Source organism: Manacus candei, unplaced genomic scaffold (assembly GCF_025592945.1).
Source record: "Manacus candei isolate 608988 ecotype Guabito, Panama unplaced genomic scaffold, ASM2559294v1 h1tg000005l, whole genome shotgun sequence".
NCBI classification, from domain to species: Eukaryota; Metazoa; Chordata; class Aves; order Passeriformes; family Pipridae; genus Manacus; species Manacus candei.
In genome coordinates, this window is record NW_026138053.1 from 21,190,174 (window position 1) to 21,214,927 (window position 24,754).

At 40.8% G+C, this 24,754-nt stretch overlaps 1 protein-coding gene across 2 annotated transcripts in view; it reads left to right on the forward strand.

The window, feature by feature from the left end:
- Window positions 1–24,754, forward strand: part of ATF6 (activating transcription factor 6) — a 77,655-nt gene that overhangs the window by 8,908 nt on the left and 43,993 nt on the right. The window contains exons 8-14 of one of the 2 annotated variants that reach the window (XM_051804664.1): window positions 3,384–3,569; window positions 3,991–4,082; window positions 15,604–15,747; window positions 17,516–17,635; window positions 18,537–18,639; window positions 19,788–19,852; window positions 23,773–23,887. In XM_051804664.1, the coding sequence (XP_051660624.1) occupies window positions 3,384–3,569; window positions 3,991–4,082; window positions 15,604–15,747; window positions 17,516–17,635; window positions 18,537–18,639; window positions 19,788–19,852; window positions 23,773–23,887 (825 nt within the window). The remainder of the gene's footprint in view (window positions 1–3,383; window positions 3,570–3,990; window positions 4,083–15,603; window positions 15,748–17,515; window positions 17,636–18,536; window positions 18,640–19,787; window positions 19,853–23,772; window positions 23,888–24,754) is intronic. The other variant, XM_051804674.1, reaches the window with a different exon arrangement.

Consider the following 24,754-nt stretch of genomic DNA (forward strand, 5'->3'; position numbering starts at 1 on the left):
CTTTTGTAAGCCGAGTTAAGAAGCCAGCCAATGCAAACTTGAAATGATTTGTACTTTCAGCTCTTCATTAACTTTCCCTATGTTTGTACAGAAAACTCTTTGGAGTGTGAGAGATGTTCTTACTGCCTTGTGCTAAAAGTACAGCTTGCATTGGAATGGAGATTAAATTTTGCTCATAATTGAGTTTTCTTTGGAAGTAAATTGAGGTAGCGGTGTTTGTTCTTTTTTCCTAAAGTGCATGGCTCTTCCTAAGACCTCTGCAGATAGAGGACAATCTGAATCTAGTTAATCCTGTTCAAAGCAAGAGTTGGCAGTGAACCTTTCAGTTCTCCATATTTACAACATTCTTATGTGCTAGTGGTGGTGTAGTTTTTAAAGCTAGGAAGCAGAAATTGCTTCGCTGATTACTGTTTGATGTTAAGGCATATGTTTTCCCTCTATGGTCTGTGTTTCCTGAGGACCAGAAGTTACTATTTTGAGTGGAAAATTAATACAACACAACTTAAAAAGTGGAAGGCTGCAAAAGAAGTTAGCAGGGGTGTTTGCTGCGTTTAATCTTGGTTCAGGACTTGTACAGAGCAATGTTGCTCAAGCAGGCTGACTTTATAAATTAGTTCCTCTCTCTTCTGATTATCAAAGTGCTCAAGCAGGGAGCATGTTTATTTTGATGCCAGGCCAGCTGTGTAGTGCTTATTGCTATACTGCTTCCACGTTCAAGCATTCTTGCACCATTTCACTCCCTCAGCTCTTCCCATTTCCTGCATCAGATTTAGGTGGGATTGGGTGTGTAGTTGAGGCTTATTTCCCAGGAAAAGCCCGACAGGAGCTAGAAGGTTGACCAAAGGCCTTAGATTTTTTTAGGGATTGTAAATTAAATTAACTCAAGGATGCAAATATTGGGTTTCATGTAAGCAAGCTTAAGAAATGAGTCAAAATGAAACTGGTGTGGCATAGACCGAAATGCAGTTATTGCTCAGAGCACCTTGAATCAGGCTGGGTAGAGCTGCTGTCCCTCCAGCATCTGGAGGACAGTGAGCAAAGGAGGGCAGTCTGGATGAGATGGACAGTGAGCAAAGGAGGGCAGTCTGGATGAGATGGACAGTGAGCAAAGGAGGGCAGTCTGGATGAGATGGACAGTGAGCAAAGGAGGGCAGTCTGGATGAGATGGACAGTGAGCAAAGGAGGGCAGCCTGGATGAACACCCTGTGAAATGTAGCTGGCAGTGTCTGGAACAGCGACAGATGTACCTCAGATGTACTCTTTGTGTACAGGCACTGTACTGGTGCTAACACCATGTTTTCTGCAGGGAAGCACGTTGATTTGCCAGACACTTAATTAAAAGCTATCCGGTAATGAATAATCCTAAGCAGGTCTGCAAACAAGAGTGGATGTAAACAATTTGATCTTCTCTGTTTGACTTCATGATGCAAAACCTCTTTTCAAAAAGAGGAGTGTAACTGCTTGCTTGGAATATCTCACAACTCGAGCCAAAGCTGCTGCATGAACTCATTCCTTATTATTTCATCTGTGTACAGTTTAAGTGATCCTGGCCCCAAATTGGTGTGTTCTATACACTGCAGTTCTTGGCTAGCCCTAATGGGGTTTTTTTGTCCAATTTTTGTATGTCTGCAGAATTTTTTTTTATGTTGAATGTTGTAGTACTTAAAAAATTCAAGACAAAGCTTAGTGTTAATGAAAATATGTTAAAATCTTTTCATTCTCCACTCTGCTAAAGAGAGATACTGGAGTAAGTACAAACAGCTACGCTTTGACAGACTTTTGTTGGTGGCAGCAGACTAGACATATAATAAATGATCTTTCTAAAAAGCAATTAGACCAACATGGGGGCAGCCCAGAATGTTAATGCACTGTAACGTGTTTTCTTAGTTTTTGTCACCAGCCTGCAGCATGATGAAGAAGAATGTCATCTTCAAACAGCCTGTAGCCACTATTTTTGCAGACACCAAAGCCCTAGAGCAACATATTGTCTGCGTGCAGGTATATACAAGGAGGGAGTTGGAAAGCTGTGGTTAAGGTTCTTTACAAAGCCAGGCCTTAGCCAGAGCACACTGTCTGAGTTAGTTAATGTTACTATTCTGTGATTTGTTATTTTTTCCCTAGAATAATACTTCTGGAATAGTTCTCATCTGTTTTTCTTTAACTTTCCTTCTCTGATAAGTACAGGTCACTCCAGTGCGTGTGTTGGCAGCTACTGGAGGATATTCAGGTCTGTGTAAGATAGAGCATTTCATTATCTTTCAGAGTAATTGTCATTAAGGCATGTCCAGTTGTAGCTTAATAATGAGATGGACGTCTTCTGTTCTTAATGAAAACAGAGTTGCTGTTGCTAATCTGTGAGGGAGAGAAAATCAACAGAGTAGTGTTTAAACTTAATATTTCAAGTAGTTTTGTACCGTTCTGCAGTATCCATCATTGTTATCCTTGTCAGCAGCAAGATGCTTTCAGTCTGGGTCATCCCACTCAGTGCAAACCACAGAATGAGTAAGTGGTAAAAGACGATGGAGTGTTCCTGCTTGGGAAAAAAAATCAGCCACCAGGACTGTTGGAGGATGGGGAGGGGTTCCTTTGAACTGTCCCAGTCTAGTCTTGCAGACTGAATGCCTGCTAGTGCTCTCCTGGAACATATTTGCTGGTTGAACTTCATCCTGAAGCAATCCAGTTTGTGTGCTCTTTCAGAGACTGTTCTGTCATGTGAACCAAAGCACATTAAGTGGGACAATCAGGAAATGTGCATCAAAGCCACTCTCCTGATCTGAATTAAAATGTTAGTATAGATGCACCCGGAGACTGCATTTAAACTACCGTGTAAGTGCTTGATACACGTAGAATGTGCAATCTGAGGCCAGCAACAGTATTCAAAAGCTCAAAAACGATATAGCATAGCTGGAAAAGGTACATAAGCAGATGTAATCAGTGTGGAAATGGTTTCCATGCAGAATAGACTGTAAAACTGTAGAACTTCCCTGTTAAGAAAGGAGGTGACTGATTGTAGCCTATAAAATGGTGCATGGTAAAGTGAAGGTGAATGACATTCTTGCTGTCTTGCAGACCTGAAGATGTGTATTTTCTGTCTTTGTGATTTGATTGATCAAACTGCTGTTCAAGTATACATTTTGTGTCCCCTGTACATAGGAGGTTGAGAATGCAGGAAAAAGCAGGCGGTGCAGGGCCCGTTTTTTCATTATCCCTGAGCTACGACTGAGAGGTGTAACCATGTGCTGAACATTTCGGCTCATTTGAAGCAGAGCGTGAGAAACCATCTGTGCAGACTTTTGACAAAGTGGAGAAGCAGAAATTATGCATGAAATAGAGGCACTTTTAAACTTGTGAATTGTTAACAGGCCTGTGTTTCGTCTGTTCAGGTCAATGTCTTGAGACGGCAGCAGCGCATGATCAAAAACCGCGAGTCGGCCTTTCAGTCACGCAAGAAGAAGAAAGAATACATGTTGGGACTGGAGGCGAGGCTGGAGGCAGCCTTGCTGGAGAATGAGAAACTCAAGAAAGAAAACAGCACACTGAAGAGGCAGCTGGATGAAGTAGTATTAGAGGTAAGACATTGTGATGAAAGTCTGACTTTATATCAAGACACTTGTTCAGGTGCAAGGCGCTAGAACAGAATCGTGGAAATGTTGTCTGGAAGACCTTTGGGGATTTCTAGACCAGCCTCCCACTCCAGACATGGCTTTCACCAACTCTGGGTCAGGACACCTGTCACATTACCTGGTTGATTTTTAATTCTTTACTCCATGGTGCTTCTGAAGATTTCACTGAGAAGATAGACGGGGTAGAAGCTGAATATAACGTACAAACAAACGTTTTATTTTTAAATAGTCCTGGCATGTATTCATACATAATTAGGCAAATATAAATCTAAAAAGCAAGCATCATTTGGTGTATTTAGCTTCTGACATACATTTGCATATCTGTGCCCCTCTTCTATTGCACATCTTCTGATTTTTTCCTGTCTAGAACCAGAAACTCAAAGTATCATCTCCAAAGAGAAGGACCCTGTGTGTGATGGTGATACTGGCTTTTATAATGCTCAATTATGGCCCATTGAGGTAAGCTGCTTAGAAATTCCTCTTTGCATAGCAAGTTTTCTGTTCTGCAAATTTTGTTTGAATCATTAATACAGGCAGCAGTGTGTTTTAAAGACGAGCTTGAAGTCTGACTTCTGTCCTTTATTTTTTTCCTGGTTAAGGGAAGATGTATCTGCATAATGGTTCTTTTTTTTTTGGACTTCTTCTGGCAACAAGAGCTAGATCTTGTACTTTTAATTTCTCTTGGCTTGGCATTTTGTTAATCAGTGCAGCCCAGAGCAGTTTGTCTGCTTGATTTATATCTGAAGAGATTAAGAACTGTGTTTAGAATCCTTTTAGGAAAAAAAGTTACAGACTTAGAGAGCTTATCTGGTCGTTTATACCTGTGCTGATTTCAGTACCTGTAAGATGAAGCTGCATTAGTATCCAGTGAGGAAATCCCTCTGTATGTTCCAGTGCTTTGCAGTCCTGACCTTTAGATGTGTCTAGCTGCAATCTCCCTTGTTATTATGAGCCCTGCATTACTTGTCTTCTAGATTTGGTGAAGAGGTTTTTCCCTCTACTTGATTAGTCGAAGTGATAGTCAAAAACCTCTCATTTGAACTGTTATCAGTGGGGCATAGGAACCAGAGAGCAGGAGGGAAATGCTAGCATTACTTCCCAGACACTTTAAAATAAAGATCCGTGGAAGAAAGGAGAATAAAAAGCAGTACTTCTTGCACATACTTGTTTATTTAATTTGACTTTGGAACATAAAGGGGTTTTATACGAAGCAGTTCGCTTTTTCAAAAGGGGATAATGTTTCAGTAGATTCTCAGTCAGCAGTGTCTCCATTTGTCCTCAAAACCCCAGTCAAACTACAGAATGGAATGGGATAAATATGGAGGAAGACTTTGTTTCTGACTGTGCTAAATTTTTAGAATGTTGGTGTTTGTATTTTTAATAATATTAGCAAATCCGCTAAAGCTGAAATTACTTTTGAAGTATTTGCACTTATTGCAAATACTGTGTATCTCAGGCAGTGAAGTACAGCTGATAATTTTACTTTGATATGGATAAGGTAGACCATTTCTTAATGCATTTAGGGTCTGTATCAGCTTCCAGAGATTAAGTGATTGATTTTTACATCCCATCTGCATTTCAAATGTTACCACTTGCTTGAGAGAGACACTTGGTGAGAACTACTAGAATTAGTTATCTTTCTGAAGCTGAGGGAAATTCTAGTTGTCTCTGCATTACAGTGAGGTGATGGAAAGCATGAAACTCTTGTTAGTGATAAAAGGCTTGGGAACATGGAGAGATGGAGGAGAAGTCTTTTACCACGGTGCTCTAAAGCTCCTGTGGCAGCTTCTCTACCCCCGGAAATGAGTAAGCTGGTGAGTTTGATGGCAAGGCACTTCTGTCAAAGGAGGCTGAAAGGTCAGCTTGTGTTCATATCTTTGCAACAGTCAGTAACTATAGAAATGTGAGAGGGTTAACTTCTTGACATGTTTGACGTTTAATAAAGTAGATAAAGCAAAAAAGAAATCCTTGGATGTCTGGCTGTTCCTGGCCAGTGCAGTAGCTGAGCGTGCCAGTGTGACTGCTGTGCCTGAACCAGGTGGTTTGCATCAGTACTGGATTTAGGCAGTGAAGAGAAATGTATTTGCAGACTTGCCTTTTTTTTTTTTTCTCCCTAGCAGAATAAATGCTTTGCACTGCAATTAAAATCCTAGACTTTATCAAGGTGGTGTGAATGATGATTGTGCAATACTCTTTGGAAGACCCAGAATGTGAGCTATACAAACCATTTCTTTAGATTTCACTCCTCCCATACGTGTTTTCTTCCTTTTATAAAGGTGTCACTGAATGGTAGCTCCACAAATGCGATAGTCAGGATTGCTGTTCTGCTTAGTCCTTAACAAGAGGAGCTTCCAGTGTATGTGCTGTTTTTCAGCACCTGCAATTTCTTACAGAAAGAAGTAATTTTTTGTTATAATATCCATGCTAGCTTATAGTTCAGCAAAAGTACTCTTTTCCCCCAAGTTAGCTAACTGTGGAATACCTAATTTCTGTGCAGTGATCAGCTGGAGATAAATATGTTCTGAAACCTTGTGACAGTGTTGCCATTTCTTCTGTGTTGGAAATCATTTCACTTGCACACCTGTGTGGAGGTGTGCCAGCATTCAGGCTCAGGATGTTTTGATTCGGGCATATTAGCAGTGAATAATTATTCAAAACCAGTGAACCATTGCAAAGGGAGAGTGACATCCAAAAAAAAAAGCAAAATCATGGGAAATTCACCCCCTAAATTCTAGAGCAGACTTTGGAATTCCCTTAGCCATCTTTATTGTGAGACGCTTCTCAGGTTCTTAGCTGGAAGTGATAGGATTCTTTGAAGACTTGAGGTAAAACAGAAGGTCAGATATATAGATTTTCTCTTTGGTTATCTATTTCTGTCAGGTAAGAGAAAGAGAAGCAGTTGGATTGTTTTGGGACAGGAATGTGAAGCTGAAGAACAGACAGTCCTGCAAACCCTCCATGGCCTGCAGTGGGTCGATGGAGGTGCAGTGTATGGGCACTCAGCATCCCACAAAAAATCCCATCTGGATGATTGGCTGTGTAGTTAGTTCTGTGTTTTCCTCTGCATTAATGGGTGTGTGTTGCACTAATACTGGCTCACACATAACTTTTTTAGATTGGTCGTAAGTCTTGTTGACTGTGTATTTGAGTGGTGAGATGTTTGTGATGTTTCATGGAGGACTCCAAGACTGCTGTTCTGCTGTTTTAGGATTATGGGAAGCAGTCCAGGATGTGGCAGCCCTTGGCAAACAAGTTTAGCAGATAAAATTATTCTGCTGCCACATTTTTTCATGCTGACAAACATCTGTATGGGTAATCTGTAATGTTGAGTTTGGGAATATGGGAGTGGGGCCGAAAGGCTGGTAGGGAAGCTGGCCTGTTGACACAAGAAATCTGTTGGAAAATACTGGAGGAAGAGTCTAGTCCAGTCTGCTTAGTTGCCAACAAGCTTTTAAGAACATCCTTCAGTCTTGGACACGGCACCAGGTTATCTCTAAGAAATGAATGTAAGTGTAATTAAATATAAATTGAATATCAGTGTAAATTGAGGATGTGAAAGTGGCTTGTATGGAGTTAGTGGTAACTCTGCATTAGGTTGTACTGTGTTACTAAACTGTTGGGTTTGTTGATTGTTTATATAGAAAACAGAAACTTTCAGTTACTAAAAGCAGAAGTAATTTAACAGGAATTGTATTAGTGTAAGTTTCTATTTTATCTGTTTGTTTTACACTGAAAGAAAGGCACCCAGGAATTTCCCATCTGTGTGTCAGTGAACTATTCTGTAATCTTTGTGAATTATTTGGGTTTGGACTTAACATGTATAAAAACCTCCTTTTATTATTATTAAAGAATGATTGGTGAGGTGTACGAAGGGAAAAGGGTATGTTTTGATCCAGCTCCTTGCAGAGGTCACCCCCTTGCCCCAGTCTTGCATACCATGAGGTGCAAGACAGGAATTGGCAATGCAGGGTGTTTGCACAAGAGGCAGTGAGCACACAGACCTTGGCACAGGCAGGGTTGGGAGCTGGGACCACAGCACCTGGAGCAAGGTATCTGTGGGATCTCCTGCCTTCACATGTGCCTTCTGTGAGAGGCAGGCCAGTCACTGCGGCCGCATTCCCAGCTGGCTTCTGGCACTGAGAAACACCTAGTTTGCTGTGCATTTTTGTTTTACCACTTACTACGTGGAATCTGAACATTTTCAAATTATTACAGTTCCTAGATGCCTTTTTTTTCCCCTTGCTTCATTTCCACATTTGTGTTAGACGCTGCCTGTATAGTAACCAGATCTGAAAATGTGTTAAACAAGCACAAACAAGGCTGAAACAAATGGAAACCAAGCCCATGTTCTACTCTAGACAACCTGTGTATTTATTTTGGGAATATTTTTATTTTGATTCTGTTCCCCATTTGAATATAAATTGTCTTGTGTGTTTTGGTTTTTTTTAAAATGCAAATCCTAAATGTGATAGTAACATTTGCAGGAAAATAACACAACCAATGTATAAAAATCAGGGAAGGGAGAATGATCACAAAAGAAGCAAAAGATAATTTTTCTTCATATCTTCTTCTTGGGAGAGTAGCAGCAAAGCATGTAAAGCAGGTATTTGCTAGTGACCTTAGCATTATTTTTTGGAAATGCAAAAATGTTCAACTACTTATTTTTTCCCCCATAATCAGTCTGCTCAAGCTTACATGGTAACTGTCATCTAGCAGTAGTCTTAGAGCATTAATTAAGATGTCAGCCAACCAGAATGTGTCCTAAGTACCATTTCAGATATTTAGTGGACAGAAAACAAAATAAAATATGAAGTCGGAGAGAGGAAAGGCAAATTTGCAAAGAGATTGGAACAGGAGGTTTGAGAGGGTGGTATGATATTTTATTTTTTTTTTATTTTTATTGCTTTTTTGTTATCTTACAAGTTGGCCACCTCTGTACGATTGGAACCTCTTTCAAACTGAAAAACAGACTTGATGGTGTAAAGAAAATTTCTTAAGCTGTATTTGTGGTGGAGGATGACTGAGATGGTGATTGATGGAGCTCAGTAAAGCTGCTGCTGCTGCTTCAAAACCTCTCGTGTCCTGTTGACCTAAAGCAGCTGCGCTAGAATGGCTGGCCTTTTACAGAAACTTCATTGCAGCTCCTCTCTAGGGTGTTCTCATGGGTTTTCCTCTGCTTTCCAGGACTATCCTGGAAATTGAATAATCTATTAAAAATTTAGATCCAGTGACCAATCTGCAAATAAAGACACTGGCCTGGCCAGCTGAGAAATGTGATTTTTCTGCTATTGTCATGGACTACAGCAAATGAAGAAGCAGTGATTTTTTTGACTCCTGAAAGACTTTGGGGTGTGTCTCATTCCTTAAATTGGTAGCACAAACAGGAAAAAAGAAACAAAACACCAAAACCAGAAGTGGTAAGATTAATCATCTTTTACTAAAAATGAAGAAATTGCCCAAGGATTGTTCAGCTGCATGCTACCACGACCTGCTGCTTGTAAGGATGAAGTAATCAAAACACAACTCTTCCACCAGAACTGAGATTAGCATCCTACCTAGTCTGCAGGCTGCTAGTCAGTACTAATGTAGCCTGGTGAGGTTTTGGAGCACGAGCAATTTGAGCTGCCAACAGCACTAATTGAGCACACCTATATTGGTGTCACTGTAGTCTTATACAAGTAAGTGTAAGTGCTCTTACACAGGCTGAGCAATCTTGAGTTGGTGTGTGGGAGAGCAGGATTATTCTGAGGTCTGGTGCATTCAGCAGTGTTTTTGTGCAAGTTTTCTCTTGTTTGAGCCTTTATGCTGGACTCCTTGATTAAAGAAACAGACCCATCTTGTGGCAAGCAGGAGCCCAGGGATACCTTGGTGGTGGGGTGTTGGAAAGTTAGAGAAATAATGCCATAGTTCCCTCAAAGGGAGCATTTGCTGTGTGGGCAAAGGAGCTGATCTCCTTACCATAACATCACGTGCAGTAAGAGTTGTGTTGCTACAGAGGTGTTGGAGCTGTGTGTTGTGTGCTCGGGTTTGTCACTGCAGATCCCACCCACAGCAGCTGCTCCTGGGCCGAGGTCTGGAGCTCACCCCTGTGCTGCCCTGGCAGGTGAGATCAGTCACGAGATCAAGCAGCGTCGTGGTGTGTTTGAAAACACCCCAAATGTCCTCTTGAATAACATGGGCTAAGTAGACTAAAGCCATGTGTCTGGTACCTGCCCAAAATGAAGGGCAGTGACTGGCAACTGAAACACAGCATTATTTTTGCCTTATTTTGTCGCATTACCAGTTCTTTCCCAATTGTGTGTGTGCTCCTTCCTCCCTCCATTCCAGTGTGAAATGGGGCAGATTAGTTGGAACCTCCAATGGCTTGCAATGTAATGGAAGAGGAACCCCCCAACCAGGTTCCTTGCCTGGCCTTTGCTGCCTTCCAGCCAAGCCTGATGTGGGAGAGGTGCTGAACTGTGAGCGTTAAACATTGTGCTGGTGGTCCACGATTTCCTTCAGCTGCAGGTGGGATGGTGTTGTCTAAATTTGCAGTGGCTACTTGAAACATCTCCAGAAGATGTTCTGGTAGCAGAGAAACAGTCAGTTTCTTATTCTCACTTCATCCAATCCTGGGATTTTTTACACTTTGTGGAAGATATAAAAGGATTGTTTCTCTGCTTTTTGCAAACCTCATTAGCCTTCCATATGTCTTCAGGAGGTTGATAGGCTTAAATGTGATGTATACCTGAAGTGTGCTAACAAACCTGCATCCAAATGATGTCGGGCAGAGGGCTATTAATTTCTTACACACTACCAGAGAGGAACTGGTGAAACATGAAGAGAAAACTGTTAATGAGTGCAAGAGGCATGAAACAGTGCCATGTGTAGCCAGCTCCATATCTTCTGGCTGCCAGGGAAATACAGAGCCCTTTGAGTGTTTTAGCAAAAACAGCAGAAGCATCGGAAGGCATTTGCAACTCTGAACACTTGTAATATGGGAAACTTAGTGTAATGTTTGTGACACTGAAAGAATATGTTTCAGTGCTGAGTGTACATTTGTGTTGCAGATGGCCCACAGTTAGAAAACTGTTTCTGTAGCACACCTTTAGCCTTGTATTGTAGTTTCTCCTTGAAGAGAGAGAGAGGAGTCGAGAGGAAAAGGACAAGCTGAGTAAATTGGACTCAGGTCCAGGTTCCAGACCTTTCAATACCTCTTGTGATGGGTTGATGCTTGAATAAAATTGGATACTTTAAGGTTTTTTTACAAACTACAGCTGCAGGAGGAGGAAGTGATTCATTCCTCCTTCCTTTGCTGATCACAGCCACAAGCTTTGGCAACAAAGGCCAGTCCACTTCCAGATAATGGTATAGAGTTCTCCAAGCAGAAGAGAAGTGCTCTGGGTGTCAGTATTTGCTTTCTTCCTTTCTTTTCCAGCAACTTTATTAAAAATAAATTGCTTTTTAAAGCATGCAAAACAACAAAAAACACAGAGATCATTCCTCCACTTTGTGTTACTTTCCTCATCTTCCTCTTTCCAGCCCAGTGCTTGGAGAGGGTAGGTCTGGAGCAGCCCAGCAGGGGAAGGTAGAGCCTTGCTCTTGGCAGATGGTGCGCTCATCGGGAATAAGAAACAAGAAATACTTTCCAGAGAGTGTCTGGCATTGTGGCAGCCTTGTCTGGAGTCGGTTAGGAAGAGGACAAGGTCTTTGGTTGGTGTCTCCTTGCAATGTCAACTTTAACTTGTTGGAAACATCCCAACTCATACTCAGAGATGGTTCTGTCCCCAGAAAACTCTTTGTTATGATATCACTATTGGCTTTCGTCTACGAATTACTGTACAGCTTAAATGTCAGTATTCAAAACTTGAAGTGCACAGCCAGAAGCACAAGCAATATTTAGTTCGTGCTCCTGGCAAGACTTGCTTTCACATTTATCAAACTGACGTTCAAACCAAAGAAGTAAAAATACAGCTAAAATATCAGGTGCTATTGAATGCCTGGAGAAGCCATGGCAGGAGTGTTGCTTTTCTTTCCCTCCTATAATCAAATTTATCTACACTTCTGAACAAACATCTGCATGAAATATTTAGTGGTTCTTTCTTTTTTTCCCTTGGATCTGGTTTTGCATCTGAAACAAGCCGATAGCTCAGCCAGCTTGGACATGGTGTTCGCGACTTGTGAAAACCCTTTCATGCTCGTGGTGTCTGGGATGTCCAAATGCAGGCTCTAAAGCCTTGGTACACCCCAGGTGTGTAAGTGTGGCCAAACAGGAAAGATTCCAATTTCTACCCTGGCCGTCTTGTCCAGTAAAACCATTTGTCAGCTTCAATTTTTTTTGACTTTTAAGGTGCGGCAGTAACTCAGTTCCTTCGAATAGTAGGACTTGCTCAGGGAAGATATGCCAAAGTGCTCTTCCTTTTCCAAGTTCTCATCTTGTAGCCCAACAGAATGAAAAAACTGCCCATGGTTTTACCATCTGTCATATTAAAGTGGTTCTTAGAGCAACTATTGATATCTTAGTTGAAAATACTGTTTTTCTGAAGCTTTTCTTTCCTCTGAATGAGATCTTCTACCTTTCTTTCTATGGTTTCTAGCCTCTTCTACCTGATGTTTTTAAATGCCCAGTATTGACTTCATCTTCTGTGTCATGGTGTTGGGATCTGCTCTGTAGACCCTTCCTGTTCCAGCTTGTATTGTTGCTGTTTTGCCTGGCACTTGTAAACCTCAGTATGCCTCAAGTGGACCAGTGTTTCCAGATGTAGTTCTGCAGGAGAGGTCCATCCTCTCCCAGCTGCTTGAAGGGATTCCTTGGTCCTAAGTCGTGCTTTTTGCCCCTGTGTTAATTTGAGATTTCAAAGAAGGAGTATTTCTGATATCCTTTGTCAGACTGTCATGAACCCACTTGGTAAGGAAAGGTCTTTGAGAAGTCAGAGGATACAGACCATTACCTCCATGTCTTCTCCTGTCTGCTTCCTGAAGATGGAGCCCTATTTATAGACAAACTTCACTAGTGACCTCTCGTGGGAGAAGGGAAGAGGGAGGAATGATACAACAGAACAACATCAACTGTTCAGATGGGGAAAAAAACTAACAAAACCACCCAAGTAACTAGAAGGTGGAAGAGGGGCAGTATTTCAAGTTGTGGGGCTTTTCCTTATCCAGACTTAGTTATTTTGGGTTTGGGTCATTGCCACAAACCAAATGAGCAAGAAAGGGGGTTTTTAATTTTTTTTTAGGCATATTTTAGGCTTTGAGAAGGAAACTTTTGGTCATCTTCAAGGTACAAAAAGGAATGGGAAAGGGGAGGCAAATGTGGCCCATATGGCTTATTGGCAGAAAGTGCTGCTAGCCCTGCTTCAAAAGAAGCATTTTGTGGAAAGTAACAATCCTAAAAAGGAAATATCATTTGAATAGATACCCTAATGCCATATTTTGTTCTCAGTTGGTGCCTGTGTTGTCAGAAGTGGGAGCCATGGTTTATGTCTGTAAGGATGGCAAAATGTACTCTGTTCACTTCCTTCTTTGTCTTTTGCTGCTGAAAATATATTCTTTCATGTTGAAACATCCCATACTTGGCTGCTGCCAAAAGTGAAATTTTAATTTTGATGAAAAGATTAAGGTGCTTTAAGCTTGAGAAGAGTAAAAATAAACTTTTCCTCTCTTCTAAATCTGATGGTATAAAATGAGGTGTGTGTGGTTTTGAATGGCTGTAGAGCTAAAACAACTAAATTAAAAAAACTGAAGATTAGCTGTGATTGTAGAGCAGTGGGTGTCTTTATCCTGGATGGATTTGGTTTGGATTTCTCTGCTGTTGTTCAGAGCTCAGGGTGAACTGGAGTAGGAATGTATTGCATGTGACACTTCACCTCAAACTGGCCACCCCGCCAAGCTGGAACCTGAAATAAGAATCGCCTTTGCAGAATGAGGCAAATAGGAAGGAAGAACCGTCATGGAAAAATGCAAATTTGTTACAGATCTTCTGCTTAGATTTTTGTCAGCTTTAGATAAGTAATTACATGGAAAGTTCCTCTGGTCCGATGTGTCATTTTGAACAGGAAAGGAAAGAGGTAGGATAGACCAAAATGCCAGATCCAGTAGGTTGGGCAACACACTGGATGGCTGATAGACTTCAGGCTGTGGAGAAAGGGTTTGCAGGAGAGTTACAACTTTTAGATCTTCTGACAGATATTCTTGGTTTGATGAATAAACTACCCCGTCCTTTTGGCTGTCATGACTCCGGGTTAGGTAGAGTGAGGCGTTTTGACAGTGAGCGACTTCCAGCAGGAAGGTGTGGCATCTGTTTAAGCCTCAGCCTTAGTTTTGAGCTCTGGTTCTGGGCTTGAGATGCTGCCAGTTGTGCTGATGCTTTCATCGGAAGAGAAGAAACATGGTCTCATAAAATCCAGTAGATAGTGGAGATGACTTCTGTTAAATTGGATAGCCTGGTGTTACCTGATACGAGGTTATGAATAAACCATCCAGCTTTCTATGCTGTGCAGTAGAAGCAATGAAACATTTGGATATCAGTGCACATAGGCAGTAAGGAAACTGTAAGTACTTTTCTGCCCATTGGCACTAGTGAAAGCACAACCTGTAGCAGTTCTGCTCCCCTGACTCAATGATGCTGCCTAGAAACCTGGAGAAGATGAGGCAGCCAAAGTGATGTCAGCCAGGGTCTAGGATTGCCCTGACTCCTGTGGTTCAGAATATGACAAAATTATTCACAGGGACACCTGGGTTACTACTAACAGGAGTGCAAATGTGTTGGCAAAAGACGTGAAATTGTTAGGCAACTCTGTGTGCCTTCTGTGTAGTTGTGGAGTATTTAATCTTGCCCTCCTAGTTTTTACCTGTCTCTTGTTACCATTTGTATTTGTTGCCTGTTGCAAAGTGATGCCATGTAAAACTAGGAAAATGAGAGATTCCCCTGTAGAGTTTATGCTCTGCTGCACAGGAGAAGTGAGGCATGAATTAAAATGTGCTCTGTGGGCAGTGGTCAGCGTGTATGGCAAAGATCTCATTGGTGCGCTGGGGGCTTGTATTTTTGTGTTTTCACCATGTTGCTGCTGGTGATGCTCTGCTGTTGTCAGCCAAGGTTAGGACTTGGGTTTGTAAATACACTTTTTTCAGGAAGCAACCATGTAAAGGCAGACTCGGAAGAGGAGAAATTGAAGGATTGCTTTTGTGCTCTCAGGATTTCTCGCTTGCAAGTCGCCCTTCTGAACTGGGATGCAGTCGATGTTGTACAGCAGTTGGCTGGTCGTTTTTCCAGCTCACATGTGCAGTGCTGCTGCCTTGCTTTGCACGGAGAGCAGCACAGAGGTTCCTGTGCTGCATGGCTGGCTGGCTGAGCAGCCCCCAGGGAAGGATCCTTGAATCAATGCAGGCACACACTGGAACAACAGGGTGTCTGGGACCATGGCCTGCTGCTGCTTTGTAGATGGGGCTGTCAGCCCTGCCAGTTGTTCTAAATCCAACTAGAATTGAACATACATGTTTGTGTACACTTTTGTTAGATGTCTGGCATAACATTCCAGGCTTGCAGCTGCACAGGATTTGGTAGCTAAGTTTTCCTTACATAATCTATTCATATAAACTATGTCAAATGTACTTTAAGGCTGATAAAAGTTGAAGTTTAGGGGTGCTTTTACTTGGATATAGATAATTTTATTACGCCTGCAGATCTGGGTTACAAGCAGATTGATCTTTGTTTCATCAGGTGAAGCTTATGTGGGGGAACATGAAAAACAGAGCATCAAAATCCTTCAAACAATTAAAACTGAAGAACTGCTTTTCTGTCCACTGATGCTTTGAATGACAGTATTATAGTGACACAAGATATCAAGTTTTTACATTAGATATGATATGAACCTTATCCGTGTAACATAACAGCAGCCAGAAGCTTCTCCTCCTGAGAATATTTAACACTTCACAGTCAAGTGCCTTGCAGAGCCTTTATGTGCATGATACATTTTGCTATGTTTATTATGTTTTCCAGTATATTCGAAAAGGATCCCAGTGGAGTTGATTCCACTGCGAGTTCTAATCACCGGACCAGAAATCTTCTGGAGTTCTCAGCTGGCCAGGAGTCCAGTGCAGCTCAGAAAATACCTGAGGGCATCATTCCTGAGAAGAGTAATAGGTGAGATGAAAACCTTTAACATATTTTGAGTGACAGAGGGCAATGGTGCTTTTAGCTCTCCCTGCCTTACTGACCTTTTTGGCCAGCACTATTGCTGTTTTTATAGAGCAGCAGAGCTTACAAACACAGTGTTTTGAAAGCTAGTCTTTTATTATTTAACAAAGTTTACCAGGTTGTTTTTCAAATAAATATGGTATTTTATCTCCAAGATTACCCAATACGTAATGCTTCAGAAGTGTACACGTGGCTGTGCTGCATGGTGTTAGGGAAGAGAGCACATAAACAAGTGTATGCCACAGAGGCTTTCAGAACCTTTTTCAGTCCTTCATCTCTCTGCTTTTTTCCTCTGATCTATATTTTAGCTTGCATAGTTCTGATATTTGTCATATTATCTATATCTGCATACTTTTCAAGCTGGAGTATTTATTTTCTTAGTTGCTCGAGAGAAGACTGGGCAAGTTCACAATTAAGAACACACTCTGAACTTAGCACTGTACATTTTTATAAAACTCTGAGTCCATCCTTGTGTTTTTGCATTATTTAATTAAATACTGGCTTTCAGGCTTCCTAAATCTCTAGCATGCAGTTCATAAGTGAACATATAATTGCCTCCAGATTGAAGTCTGGCTAATACAGCTCATGTTTTCCCCTTACAAGATTTATCCTATTAGACTGTCCCTTTCCAGTAGAGTGTTTTGGCTGGTTGAACAAAGCCAGGCACAGATGTGCAGAAAGCCCTAATGTATTTTGCCATGCAGAAAGAAGGCAATAAATCAAGAGCATTTTAAGGCTGTAGCCATGGTGAGGGCTTTGTGTCCTATGTGGTACATTTCAGACCATGACTTAGGTGATGTAAGAGTAGACTAGTTCTCTTAGGAGGATATGCATGTATCTCCTCCTTTTCTTTCACTGTTTCACCCTGATTTTGGCAAGCTGTGAGCTCTTTGCTGCATATTTTTCTTTATCAGTCCTAGATGCAGTAGACAGGAGAAGCAGACATGAAAATGAAGAGAAAGCTGGGAAAAGGAAGGGAATGTAAATGAGGCTTTCATGAGCTCTTATACCTGATTTTTCAGAAAGAAATTGAAGTTTAGGAGCTACAAGTCTATCAAAACCTAGGGGACTAAAGCTTTTACATTGAGAACTTATCAAGGGAGAAACTTATAATAGGTATTGTGATAAGTAGTTAACCCTTCAAGAGGTGCTGAGAGTGTTATGGATTTTTGTACTGAGAAATAGATGCTCCTTTTCACTTTTTGTCAAAACCAGGCTAGATTCTGGAGACACTTGGAGATGTAAGTCCTCTCCATTCAGTTGTAATGTAGTTCGTGGCTACTCCATTGTTGTATAGCTCATGGTCTTTACTTCTGCATGGTTTTAGTCGATAATAAATTTAGTATTTCTGTAGCACAGCTCTGGAATGAAAAAGAAAGTTGCCTCTGCAGAGATCACATAGTTTACATACTATGAGGAATATTTTACAGGCTACATTTTCTTTCAATATCTGGCCTTTATGGGAAGAGATCCAACATCTGCTAATGCTCAACTGTCTTCCCTGTGTTGAGTGCTGTCAGACCCCATTGAGGAATTGACTGAGAACATTGGATGTTTGATAGGAATTGTTATTCACCTGTTTCAAAGGTCCCAAGGGAACAACTATAACATTTGTGGGTCTGCTGATATTAGTGCTCATACTCTGGATTTGGTCAAAGGTCCATAAAAAAGTATTTTAAGGGATTTCTTGATATCCTTTTCTTTATTTTTCCAGGTATGATCGTTCTGTGTCTGATAATAAAGCACTAATGATAGTCTCAGAAGAGCCACTTTTATATATTTCACCACCACCCCCGCCCTGTCGGCCTCTGATCAACCGGACAGAGTCACTGAGGTGAGCAATCAACCTTTTCTGAGTGTTTAAGGTTTACTAGGAGTTGAGATACAAATTCTGTGTTGGCTGAGTGCTACTGGACAGACAGCTGTGAGTGATGTTATTGTACATTCATAGAGTTCATCCAGTACGTGACCAGTGTCTGTCTAAACGTCTGCACTGTCCAGTGTCTGCTGCCATAAGGACAGATCGACTTGGATCTTTGTAATCTTTTGATGGTTTTAGTCATGATTTTCACTCTGTTTTCACACTGGTCATTTGCAGCAATTGAATAACAGCTTTCTGACTGGAGATTTTTCGTGACTCAGAAGAGAAATTGTTTCATATGTAGGAATGTTCATGATATGGAAATCAAGTTCAGCTAAAAGCCTTTTCCATCTGAATTACATAAGAGATGGTCTATTTTTCAGCTTCTGATACAAGCAAACTGAACTTGAGCAGATGTGCTTCGTTCACTGTTAGAAAATACCTACCTCCACTTTTTCCACAGATGTGTCACTAACCTTATCTCCATCTTCTTTGTCCCTTCTTTCTCTCAGATTTATTTGCCATAGTTTAACCTTCTTAACCAATAATTTGTCTTGATCAACTTTTGATTTTGAATTGCCATGGTCCTTCCAGTAACTTCAAAATTGTTGTTCATTGGGCAAAAGGAACTACTGTATCTACTTTATATTGAAACATCCATCAGTACAATACTTTATAGATATTCCCTTACAAATTCCCTCATAAATTTCACCTTACAACTTTATCTTATTACTCCTTTGTTAAAAATAAACGATCATAAGATAAAAGAACAGTAATCTGCAGTGTGTCTTTATAGTGGCTAAACTGTTTTATAAAACTAAAAATCTTTGCCATTGTTCTCTGAAACATCTGTTGATGCTGTGGGTTTTTCTAGGCTGAATCATGAACTTCGAGGATGGGTTCATAGACATGAAGTGGAACGAACAAGATCTAGAAGGTTATCAAATAACCAGCAGCAGAAAGCACGGGTTATGCAGGTATACAGGTTTATACTCATGACTCAATAGCATGACAAGATAATTCAGTCAATGTGAAATATTCTCTCTTACTTGTTTGCACTTGTTATTGTAGACAAAAGTAGCGATGGTGCCTGTAATTAGGGTACCCAACACTTCCCATTTTAAATTGCTGGGTTTGGTTGATCATTATGTTGTCAAAGTTGTTCTTCCATTCCTGCTCTTGGATTCAGGCTAGAAGTTCTGAATTTTTTTAGCGGTCATCAAAATAGGTTCAGCATTTTCTAAAATTAAATCAGTAGTTAGCCTTTTTATGGCTTTTCTGCAAAGATAAGCAGTTGGTTGCAACTGCACATTCATCTGCCTCACTGTTAAGGGGCACAGCTAATTGATTTTGTTGAAATATTTCTATTTCATTTTTCAGATTTTTGCTGGAGGGATTACTTTTTGGTAAGACTACAGAATTATGAGACTTGCGCTCATCTCTCTCTTTTTTTGAAATCCCTTTTATACACATAAATCCTTTCATCTACATGGCATACTGATACCAAGGCTGAAATGAAGACAATGAATTTTCAAAGTCTTTTATTTGATTAGAGCTTGAAAAAGAATTGAACTTAACAATGTGGGAAATACTTCACTTTTCTAGGGAAAAGGTATTGTGCATTAAACTTCAGATTCTTTTCACTGCTGTCCAAAGGAGATTGACAGAACAGTTAAGGAGAGAAAATTCGTGTGCTTTTAGTGTTTCAAACACCAGAAGCATGTTGTGAATAGTCTGTTTTAGCAGAGTTGCAAAGTGGACGAGACCTCAGAAGAATTCTGCACATCTGATGTCAGTGGTAGCGAATTTTTCAGTTGGATCACACAGTTTGTGCAACTGTTGGGTTTGGTGCCAGGCTCTCTTCTTTGTCTCTGAATGTGTGACTTCAAATCTGGCTGTATTAAAATTTTTTTGTTGTTTTTGTTCCAGTTTGATTGCTGACCATTTCAGTTATTCATGTTTCACCAGTGGAAAAACGCACATTTCTGGTGCAGGGCGCTGATTAACCTCTGCACCCCACTGTACTCTCTGTTACAGATGTGCAACGTATTTTATGTAGTGGCAAACCTGGAAAATGCTTATTGTTTGCACTTTGTGTCATCTTTTCATATTCCCCCTTTTTCAGAGCTCCCTGAGTGAGAAGGCAGATTCCCAGCTGATGGCCATGCCTTACACAGACACCAGTCTCAGGTAAGGCAGGAACAGCTCCTTTGTTACTGCTTTCTACTTAATAACCCAACTTTTCACCAACAGTTGGTAAAAAAGGCTGGGTTTCACTTTGTCAGAATTCTTAAGCCAAATGCAGCTACTTTTCTTGGCCTAATTTCTGTGCCTTAGCAAATAATTGCTTCTAATAATTTAAACTACACTTAAAGGTATCACAGCTCCACTCTGGGGTCTTTCTACCAATAAGTCTTACAAAAATCTTTACTTCACTCTGCAGAATACCTTTCCAATCAGATTTGAATATTTAGGGAAAAAAGGAGAATTGACTTGGGACTATCTGTGAGAACATCATTAGTTTATAAGAAAGTTTCAAACAGCCATGAATCTGGTAGGAGAAAGGTTTCTTTCACTGCCTTCAAGAGTAGAGCCAGTATAGCTAGGACCAAATTATTATGATGAAGTTAAAGTACCATTATGCCTTATTTGCATGGTTTGTCTCCATCTCCTGATTTTTCCATGCTGATTACTGGAGCACACTAATCCAGAGATTCCTGATGTCCCCTGCTCCCTCCTCCACGTAACTATCCTGTCCCTCTTCCCTGGTGACAGGAAGTACTGGAGAGTAAAACTGGAGGAAACAAAATTTCTCTCTCCTGAATTCTGTGTGAGACAGTTCAAGAGGTTCTCTGCTTTGAAGTGCCAAAGAGGAGTGTAAGAGCAGAATGGATTATAAAGGGGACTTTTTGTTGAGAACACCACCTGAAATGTTGCTGTTGAAAGACAGCTGTGGGCCTTCGGTTTGCATTGCTGCTTTGACAGCAGGATCAGCCAGGGGGAAAACAGCAAAACTGCAAGCCAGTGTTATGGAAACCAGGCTGTCAAATTTTGATATGTCTTGACTTACAAGAAAAAAAAAAAACACCTATTTGAGTTCTACAGGTAGATGAAAAATATCTGTTTTAATTGCACAAGCCTCATGGCATAAAGCAGTTTAATATACATGCTTGCATTACTCTTGAAAAAAATTATCTGGATTACTGGAAACAGTGTGCAACATCATGTAACTCTGCATGGAATAATCTGTTGTGCTCAGAAGGAAGTGAGAATTTTTTTTTTTTCAGATTAATGATGTTTACATGAACAGGACCAGTGAGTCATGGCAGCTGCATGCTATGACTGTCCTGGAGCTGCTAAGAACATAGAACAGATTTCCAGTTCCTCCCAGAGCCATCAGCTATTAGGTGCTCCATGAAGTCATAGAATCACAGAGTAGTTGTAAAGAACCTCTGAAGATCTCTAGTCCAATCTCCAACTCAGAGTAGATTTAACTTAAGGTTTACTGTATGTCTCTCTTAGAAGACATGATCTCCATCTCTGTTGTAATCTCCATCAGGAGTATTGCAGTTAGAGCTCCCTCAGCCTCCTCTTCTCTGAGCTGAACAAGCCCTGTTCCTTCTGTCTTCTGTCTCTCCTTGTGCATCCTGTGCTCCAGTCCCTGTCCATAATCCAGCCCACTATGCAGTTTTCCTCCAGATTCCTGCTGGCTCACATTCAGCTTCCCTGCAAGCACCACAGCTCCTTTTTGCAGCACTTGTGCCTCATCAGTTGGGAATAAACTGCTGTTTATTTAGTTTGGTCGTTGATATTACCCCTGCCAAGGTGTTTAATTTTTAATACCAGTGCTGTGACTGTAAATTGAGTGACCTTTGTCTTCTAGAACACCCTGCTTGGTGACCTGAATCCACGGACAGGAGGACATTAGCAGTATCTAGATTTATCTTTGTAGCACTGATTATCATGTTGGTCCTGGATTCCAAAAGAAATTTTATTAATTGAAAAAAATTGCAGAGAAGTCAAAGCACGGGATGAAGACAAAAATTAAGATGATTTCAAGGGAAATCATCAAAACCCCTCATCTGTTTATCAAGCTTCCTTCAAAGGTGGTTTTGTTGAAGGCTTCTGCAAGTGTGTATTTTAAGGCTTTCGATATTAAACTCTCTAGTTATTTTCTTGTTTCTAAGTTTTTCACTATTGAAATTATGGTTGTTGATGCATAAAGCCCTGTGTCCACAGTCTCATTCCTTCTCAAAACAAACCTATGTGCAACAGTGCCCTTCAAACTTTTAAAACAAGACAGACTCATTTATCTCCCAGGCTCAGTACCACTGTTTTGGATGTACATTTAATATGATGTTTTCTTGTAAAATGTGAAGGTGTTACTGAAACAACTGATATTTTTGCACCTGTTTTTGGCTCTGAAGTTCCTCCCTTCCTTTCATGGAGAGGTCCATTGCAATTACCCGTGGGTGTTCAAAGGTAGATGCAATGTCATGCCTGTAATCCCCTGGTATCACTTGGAATCTGGGACTAGTGTTAGATTTGTTCCATGACCAGGAGAGCTTTGTAAAAGCCCAGTGGTTTCCAAGTGCTTTGGAACAGTTTTCTCCCATGCCTGGATTTAGAGTTATAAAAGGCCAGTTTTTGGGTCTAGCTGCATGTTCTGGAGTGTGGGCGAGCAAACGGATCTGTGGGGCCCGTTTCAGCTTTCAGGATGTGTTGTGCTGAGCAACACGTGGGCGTGATGCCTTTTATCACAGTACAACTTCAATGCTGAATCTCAGGGGTGGCTTGGTGGGCCTACGTGTTTTCATGAATGAGTAATCAAGCTCAAATTAGCTCCAGTCTTTGTTTCCTGTGTGTGAAGGATGTGATCTGATTCCTTGCTTGCTCAGTTCTGCAGAAGAGGATATGTAGTGTAGGGCTGCCTGCTCTTGATCCCCCAGGACTTACACCCCCAATCCTGTTAAAGGGCAACTGGCGTGGCAGCTGCAGTCCTTCAGTTGCAGCAGGACTATGTTAACAGTAGAAGAGAAGATAATGACAGTCTGCTATTACTGCTGCTTGAGAAAATCACTTGATGATAGATTTGTGCCTTGTTTTGGGTGCATGGTCATATTTTAGAAACACATCAAAATAGTCTAAATTAGCCACCATAGTTTAAAACCTGGGTCAGCAGAAGACAAGCTTGGGAGGGGAGGGATAGTCTGATCAGTGTCCTTGCCACAAACACTGCAAACACACAGTGTGCTATTAAGATAAAATGACTGGTTGAATGTCCAGATAATGGTTTGTGTAAGTATAGCCTTCCAATTTGTTTAAATATGTTATTTTGGAATGGGATTGGGGAAATATACACGATAGCAGTATGTGCCAGGAATTTCTCACCTTTCCAAGATAAACAGTGGATAAGTACCGTGATTGTAGGACTTGCCAGTATTTTTGCTTAGAATGGTTTAGAGCATCTTTTCCTTGTGTCCGATATATGTGAGATGAGAACTGTGGATAAGATAAGCCAGAATTATGCGAATATCTTATTTTTGCTCCACTGTCTGAATTGAAAATCAAGAGCTAATCTTTGAGTTGACCAAGGACACGGGGAAAAAAATTAAAAGGTGGGTGAGAGAAAAAGTGGAGTTGTCATTTGACAGTAAATTAAAAGCTCTATTTATGCTTAACTTTGCACTTCTTTCAATTTCAATGGTTTGGATTCTTATCAGTAAAAGAAAATTATTAAATGTTTTGATATTTCAGAAGGACATTACATTCTAAAATTTATTTTCAGAAGTCATCACAATTTTTCAGACACTTCATGTTGAAACTTTTTTTTTTTATGTTGAGCTAGCAGACGGGTTTTTGCCAGCCTCAGAACCATGAATAAAAACAAGCCTGGAAAACCTTCCTAAAGTAAGACCTTCAAAGCACCTTGAACTTTCAGAAAGTACCCAGTACTTTCACTGTCTTCACCTGTGTTTAATGTTCCTCATGCTTCTCTCAATGGATGAAGAGCTGCTGTTCCTTTGAAAAGCAGGTCTTTTAAAGTCATTGTCTCACTGAAGTTAACTTTCTTGTCTAGAATAATTACCTTTCCCCCTTCTTTATTTCAGCAGGAACTCAGGGAATGAGCTGCAAGTGTATTATGCCTCTCCAAGGAGCTATCAAGACTTCTTTGAAGCGATTCGCCGAAGGGAGGATACTTTCTACGTGGTGTCATTCCGCAGAGTAAGTGTAGCGGCTGTGTAACACTGGCCTCTTATTTGTGTCCACAAAATGTGACTTGGTCAAGGTTGAAGCTAAATTTCTTTCTTCTGAAGTGATGCTTCTGTGTACCCTGTACATGGCCAGATCATGGTCTTTGCAAAATATCCCCATCCCAGTTGGAAATGCAAAGAGCTTTGCAGAAAATATCATAGTGCTGGGGCAAGACAGCACAACATGGCATGAACCCTGTGGTTAAACACACATTATAGCTATTTAACAGGTGTATAAGCCTTTTGTGCTTCTTCTCGATATATGAATAAATGTATCCTGTGCACAAATTATTTCTGTTAGCTTAACATAGTATTGTTTCTATCTTCCCCTAGAACTTTTGCATTTGCAGTTTTATGTGTCACATCTTGCAACTGTAGAGGACTGTGTGCAGCAGCACAATTTTTCTGCTGTTTTGTGATTTGTAGGTTGAGACAGATGAGCAGTTCTGCTGTCTGTGCTTTGATACAGCATAGACTTGTGCTGCAGCTTTGTCAGGCATGTCCTCACATCTGCAGTGCAGTTAGTGACAGTAAAAGGTGTTATAAAATGTAATTCCAGGTGTTTGATGACACTTTGTGAACTGCAGACCCCACTGGTATTGAAGCCAGGACAGCTGCAGTAGTGAGAAGCTGCTTGGGATGTGGTGATGGAAATGATCAAGGCAAACAGTGGTTGAAACACCAACTTGGGGTTGGAGGAGTTTATTCCCTCTTTTTTGCAAGGGTCTTGATGAGCCATTAGATAATGTATATAATGCACATTTGTCCCAGGACTGAACCTGGGGTCTTGGCTTGCTGAGCCTCCTACCCTGCCATTTTGCAGCTGGAGTGTTAGATG